Source organism: Meriones unguiculatus, chromosome 1 (assembly GCF_030254825.1).
Source record: "Meriones unguiculatus strain TT.TT164.6M chromosome 1, Bangor_MerUng_6.1, whole genome shotgun sequence".
Taxonomy (NCBI): Eukaryota; Metazoa; Chordata; class Mammalia; order Rodentia; family Muridae; genus Meriones; species Meriones unguiculatus.
In genome coordinates this window covers 174,989,517-174,996,612 of record NC_083349.1, presented here as the reverse complement: position 1 = coordinate 174,996,612, position 7,096 = coordinate 174,989,517, and the positions used below count along the sequence as shown (strand labels likewise).

General features: G+C 38.0%; 1 protein-coding gene across 2 annotated transcripts; it reads right to left on the bottom strand.

Moving 5' to 3' along the window:
- Positions 1 to 1,009: 1,009 nt before the first annotated feature.
- On the bottom strand, positions 1,010 to 4,346 carry LOC110566573 (olfactory receptor 8B8-like). 2 transcript variants are annotated; one of them, XM_021664426.1, is made up of 2 exons: positions 4,328 to 4,346; positions 1,010 to 1,929 (listed from the first exon to the last, which is right to left on the bottom strand). In XM_021664426.1, exons 1-2 carry the CDS (start codon positions 4,344 to 4,346, stop codon positions 1,010 to 1,012), a joined length of 939 nt encoding a protein of 312 aa, XP_021520101.1. The 2 variants fall into 2 exon arrangements, with proteins under 2 accessions (XP_021520101.1, XP_021520102.1); XM_021664427.1 differs by lacking the exon at positions 4,328 to 4,346 and having other exon boundaries at positions 1,010 to 1,948.
- Positions 4,347 to 7,096: the final 2,750 nt, after the last annotated feature.

Below are 7,096 nucleotides of genomic sequence, written 5' to 3'. Positions count from 1 at the left end.
CATTCCCCCTCCTCATCAAGATTGTGGCTGCCTCTGAAACTCTGCTAGGCTCCTTCCTCTGCTTAGATGTTCTGCAGGCAACCCTGTCTTCAGCCAAGTCACCTGCTTTCAGTCTGAAAGCACTGGAATCATAACAGACTCATCAGCTTCTCTTTACCAAACCGCTTTTAGACTATAGAGAAAAGACAACAGTGAAAAGGGCATTTCTCCTCCATCCTTTACCTTTCGAGAAACAAAGGACTCTTTCAAAATGAAACCTAAAAATATTCCCAGAGGGTTATTAACTGAATAAATGAGACACTGTCTCTAAGACTATTGAAATTAGTATTCCAGTTGCACTTCAACATAACACCTCTAGAAATATTCTAATCAAAGATCCCACAGTTTTACTTAAGATGTAAATCAATGGAAGAGTACTTTCCTAGCAATCAATCACACACAAAAAAAAAAAAAAAAAAAAAAAAAAAAAAAAAAAAAAAAACTGGAAATATATTTTTTAAAGGTACGTTTAACAAATCTCAGAGCTTCATTATTTCTGACTATGAGATCACTCAGTGTTTTGAACTTAAATCCTTGTGAGGTCTAAGATTAGAATGTACTGTACTGGTAGGTCGCTGTACAAATGTGTTTGCTCAGTTTTCAATACTGAAAACAGTATTTTGGAAACTGAAACATTTTGAAAAATTGCTGAATTTTTATTCTCTCTACCCTAAAAGGAAGATAGGTTAATCATCCTTCACTGTCTTTACTTCTGGAATTTTCTCCAAAAATAACTTAATTTTGCATGATGTTAAATAATTTGATTCCATAACAGTCTTACCGCATTTATTTGGATTTGGTGTTACTTTACTTGTTGCTGTCATTGAAGTTTTTCAAGACTAAGAGCCTAATCCAGGGCCTTCTGCTTATCAGCAAATTCTCTGCCAATGAGATATTACTCTAGTTCTCTCCCTAATTGTAAACCTTTCATACCCTAAGATTTTACTCTCATAACAAATACACATTCTTCTTAGGTAGACATACTTTTCTTCAAAGTTTTTCTCAGTGCAATGTGGACATCCTTATTCCTTAAACTGTAAATAAAAGGATTCAACATTGGGCCCACAATAGTATAGAAGATGGTAGATATTTTATCATCATTCACAGATGCACTAGAAGGCTTAAGATACATAAATGCTGAGGCTCCAAAGAAAAGGGAAACAGCTATTACATGGGAGCCACAGGTACTGAAGGCTTTTGACCTACCTCCTGCAGAATGGATGCTGAGGATATTGGAAAGGATCAAGGTGTAAGAAATAAAAATAGTCAGGCTGGGTATTATCACATTGACACCCACAACAATGAAAACCACCAGCTCATTGATGGAGGTGCTAGTGCAGGAGAGCTTCTGGAGAGGAGGTATGTCACACACATAGTGATTGATGATGTTGCCATCACAGAAGGTCAGGGTTAGCATGCTACCAGTATTCGCCATAGCACCCACAAACCCCATCACATACACGCCCACCATCATCAACTGGCAGACCTGATGGGACATGGTGACCTGGTAAAGCAGGGGCTTACAGATGGCAGCATATCTGTCATAGGCCATCGCTGTCAAAATGTAACATTCATCAATAGCAAAGAAGGCAAAGAAAAAGAGCTGAGTCATGCACTCAGCATGAGAGATGATGTTCTGTTTCACAAAACTCACCAGCATTTTGGGGGTTATGACAGAGGAGTAGCAGAGATCAATAAAGGAAAGGTTGAAGAGAAAGAAATACATGGGGGTGTGCAGGTGAGGATTCAAAGCAATGAGAACAATCAAGCCCAGGTTCCCCACCATGGAGACCACATAGATTCCCAAGAAGAGGAAGAAGAGAGGCAGCTGAAGCTCTGGCTGCTGTGTTAAGCCCAGCAGGATAAACTCCTTCACAGAAGAGTCATTGCCTAAGTCCATTCTTCCCCAGATTTTGTCTGTGAGAATAGTAAAAACAGTAACGTTAGAATGAAATACCAGCCTTCTCCCACCTACTCTCTTAAAATGAGACGAACCAGCATGGAAGGATAAAATTAAGCCCATCCTTTTCTGTGCCTGTATTTTTGATGTCTAAGGGGGCTTGATGTATAAAAATCAACATAAATATATGGAAGGCTATTTCTTCTGGAATATTATTCAAGGCACCAATGATCATTCTTGGTTCTGTAGCATCTCTATTAGGCTTTCACCTTAACATTCCACCTCACAATTCAGACAGTGCTAATCTCAAAAGAGAAGAGACAAGGCACATCAGAGTCTGACGGGCTTCCACAGAGGTAGTATAGGGAAAGAAAAATAAGTGAACGTGCATTCAATGCTTACCTTTGTATGTGGGACCTCAAAAGTAAATTTATTGCCTCCTATCCTCTACCCTCATAAGGGCAAGTAGCCATGCCACCGTATGTATTTCAGTTGCTACATTTAGCTTCCTGGTGATGAGGGAAAATGATTTTGACCTGGTGAAGTCAGAGTCCTCATTCCTCCAGATTAAGAAAAGCCATGATTGTAGATTATGATTTTGGTGGTGGTTTTCCCCAGAATGTCTTCTTTAGCCCAGAGGTTGGTAAATAGCATCTACTGATATCTCAAGAGCCAGCTGATTGGAACCCAAGAGGGTTTTATGAGTTTGTAATCTCAGGGACCTGATTAAATATTGGAAAGCTTGTGCTTCTCAGTTATCACCCACCCCCAAGAGACTTTGTTGCTATGGTTCTTACAGACTATTTTAATAGTATTGACTTTGGTTTATTGGAGCTATACAATTTTTTGTCTTTATTGTTTGAAAAAATTATACACATGTAATGTGTTTTGATCATTTCACTCCTGATTCCTTCTCCAATTCTTTCTCCATCCTCCTTTCACTATATTTTTACAACTTCATCTTTTCTTTTTTATTATTTTTTAACCCAATGAGTCCACTCAGCACTGCCACTATGTATATAAGTGTAGTGATACCTATGTGAGTTTAAGTACCCTCTTAAGGGCCACATTTCTTTACATCAAATCTGTTTCTCCCAGTAAATCAGTTTCCAGTACTTCCTTAGCTAGAGGTGAAACTTCTATCAATGCCTGTGTTCGTTGGGCTAGACTTACACAGGATTTATGCATACTATCTGAACCACAGTGAGTTCATTTCACCAGTGAACCTGTTGAGTCCTGAACATGTTGTTTCAATGTGATATCTATCGCCTTCTCTCTTATAGTCCTTGCATTCCTATTTCTTTATGATCCCTGTAACTTGGGTGAAGGAGTATTTTGTGGAGGTCCTATTTAGGATCGGGCACTCACAGACTCTTATTCTCTGTCCTCTTCCCAGTTATGGATGTATGTGTTAATCACCATTTCTTGCTAAAAGAAGCATTTCTGAGGTAAAAAAATATATTAAAGTACAGGTATAATGTATAATGAAAATTAATATTAAGAGTTAGTTTAAAACTACATCCACTGCAGACAAACGGTCATAAGTGCTTTCCTATATGGCCTATTAACTAGCTAGACTCAAGCTGTTGGCCCTAAGAACCATGTTAGTTCTGTCCATGGAGCAAGCCTGAAATCCAAATAAGAAATGGTTGGTTACTCCAACAACACTTGTACCAATATGACATTCAACAGTACATCCTTCCAGTTCAGCTACTATTGTAGCTTTCAGAATTCACAGCTAGGTAAAATTGATTATTACTATTCACCTGTGATACCACACCTAGACATTAAGCGCTATAGAAGTTAGACAATAAAGATAAGGCTTCTAGGCAAATACAGATTTATTCTCCATGTTATGACTTAAATATATGATATTTTCAGCAATAGTATCTTACCATTAAGTTATGAGTATAATACAGAGTAGTAGCAATAGCTTGTAATATTGGGAGAAGGGCCTATGGAACACAAATGGAAAAAAAATTCCAAAAAAGTAAGCCATTTTTGGCTGTTGGTTTTTATTTGATAGTCTATGGTGTCCAGAAAAGCACTATCTAATAATTGTATGGTACTCCACTTAATCCTTTTTTATACATGAGTATATTTTAGAAAGCTTATACTATAGTAGGCTCATATAGGACTTTCTCAAAGGTCTTTAATGTTAGTTATTCCTCCTCAAACTCCATCCTTAATTTTGCTCTCCTATCTCCTGTCATACTGAATCCTTCCTGCTCTTTTATTTTCCAGTCTTCCTTCACATTACCTGTCCTCCAGTTTTACAATACATTTCATTCCTGCTTAATGTAGACATTCACCAAATAGAAAATCAAGAAGAAACATCAGATATACAACGGATTCTTTATACTTTTACACGAAATCCTATATGCTTGCTCAGAATATCTTCTTTCATATATATCACCCATACTTGTTAGTCTAAGTCCATAATGTCAAAGGGGTTTTGTCTGTTTTCATTGATGCTACTTCTGCTGCACGCAAATCAATTAAACCTGTCATTTGCAGGACATGCTCTATAAACATGTATAGAAGAATGTATGGTGAGCTGTCCTGGGCCAGGCAGGAGGAACAGAAAGACAGCTTTAGAACTAATGGAATTCAGTCTACTGGTTAGCACAACAAAGATGGGTGTACCTCAGGAACTAGAGTCCCAAGGATTATGGGTCTTGAGGACTTCATGATGTAATGGAGTATTGCACTGCCATGTTGCCCTTGTTATGACCACATCCCTCATAATATACGAGTTGTATGGAAACTCTAAGGGGGCTTCCAGCCCCTCATTGGGCAGTATCGCTGACACTTACGATAATAGTACTTGATCATTTATTTTCAAGCATTGAAGCTGGAGCAGATTAATGACTCAATCACTACCCTTGCAAAGAACTTAGAGATCTAAGGATAGGGAGTAATGGCCCCTACCCTTAGAAAGAATTTGGAAAAATAGATTGTTTAGTAAGGTTAGTTTAAGATGTTTTTTGTCAGTGGCTGTGATGTGGAAAATCTTAGGGAACAATCTGAAGTTCAGAAAAGTAAACTCCTAATAGTTGAGTTAAAGATTTTTTGAGGTTAAGAGCAAGAATATTACAGAAATTATTACTGGCTGACACGAGTCTCTCGCTGAAGCTGGACTGGGGATCACAAGTCGTTTCTTGTAACCATTTTTGTCCTCAGATTCCTGGTATAATTTAATAAAAATTGTTAATGGGTAGATATGAACCTTAAGGATTTTAAGTGGCTGATTGTTTTTATATAATGGTTTAGATTTGTGATTCTTTTAAGATTTTCATAAGATTACTTTTTAAGATAATTTGTTTTTTCTTTGTAACCATGAATTACATCCTGCCAGAAAAAAAAAAAAGGCTAAGAAACTTACATTGCTTGCTTACACCTTGTTAATCTATAACAAGTTGCTTAGTTATGAAGAGTTTAAGTTAGCCAGAATGTAACTCCATTTTGAAATAAAGATTTTGACTGGGAACTGAATTCAGGTACCAGGAAATATCACAGAATGTACACCTGGCAGAAAACAAAGTTAACTCTACTAGCAACAGCCTCCAGGAAATATAACAGAATAAATGCTTCATAGAAAATAGAGACAAACTCCCTGGCAATAATCAATGGGAACCGGTTGAGAATCGGGTGGGAAAATTCTCCCCAATGTTTCAGATATGGTTTAGAAAAATAGCCATTGTGATTATATGCCTTAGCCATTGTGATTGTGTGCCTCAGGAAAGGTCACCCCATCCTGCTAAACTTCACCCAATTCTGTAACTCCAAGACTTGTGCTCCCATGCTTGCTGCCATGGAAACCCCCTGCTCACAGACTTTCCCTTTAAAAATCCTGTTCACCCAGAGCTCAGGGTCCCACTTCTCTACTGCTGCGCCAGTGAGACTTGGGTCCCGAGTTCATCGAGTTGTCTCCTGGTGGTCTCTGAGGATCCCGTGAACCTGGCATAACAGTTACAAATGCATGTGAATTCTTGGAAATGATTTGTTTTTCGCTGTTTTTTTTATCCATGATATATAAAACATTTGATTATGTAAGGATATTAGGTAACATGGTTTTTTTTTCTTTTTTCCTTACATATACCCATTGTAATCACTCAATTAAAGAAAAATAGAATGTAACCACATTGTGATTTTTATACTGACAGATATAATTTGCTGGGATACGTAACCTTTGGAAGGAAAAAAATAAAATTGTTGAAGCTCATTCTTTGAAGTTTGCTCCATTCACTCAATGAACAGTTGAAGCTTGTTGGACCTAGCTCATCAGAGCTTGTCTTGCTTCACCCATGTAGTGTGTATCTGTGTGTGTGTGTGTGTGTGTGTGTGTGTGTGTGTGTTTGCACACGTGATCTTTTTTCTCCTTCTTTCCTTTTCTCTAGTCACTGGCTACAATCAACAGCAGCTCTCTTGGGGAACCAAGAGCTCTGGCCTGCACCAGTTACAATCAGTTCTGACCTACACTGGCCACCATCAGTAGCAGTGTCCATCAGGAACATTCCATTCCAGCCTGGAGAATCGAACTGTCTATCCTCAGAAGAGTCTGCTGGGTGATTAGCCAGTTGCCTATCTACACCTCACCTCAGTTTACCATGTGGTGTCAAAGCTGGTCTTTGGCAGTGAACCTTCTTTCCCAGTTCTCTGAGAAGAGATACTACATGCTGCTCATAATATTTGCCACAAAGCCAAAGAAATACAAAGTGCCAATGCTCTTATTTATAGACAATAATGTAGACAGTAATGGAATGCATAAGGCATTTAGAGCCACAGGTAACTCCCAGAAGCCATCAAAGGGAACTCCACATCAGAGTTACTAAGATTAGAAGAAAAAAAAAAAAGGTATAGCTCTCATCCATGAATGTCACCCAGACTTTCTTACTGATAGAATACCCAATATCTTTTTCCATATATCTGTAGCATAGACTCAGATGAGAGGAAAATTTGTAACAGTGCAATATACTCAGAGGCCATCAGCAAAAACACCATATCAGATATACTGATCTTAGAAAACAAACAAGCTTTCATACCTGATTTTCTGGAAAATGTTAAGACTACTCAATGTCTTCCCCCATACAACTATAGCATAGACTCAAAGGAATTTAATTCGTAACAATGCAGTTTAACAAAATCGAAAATGCC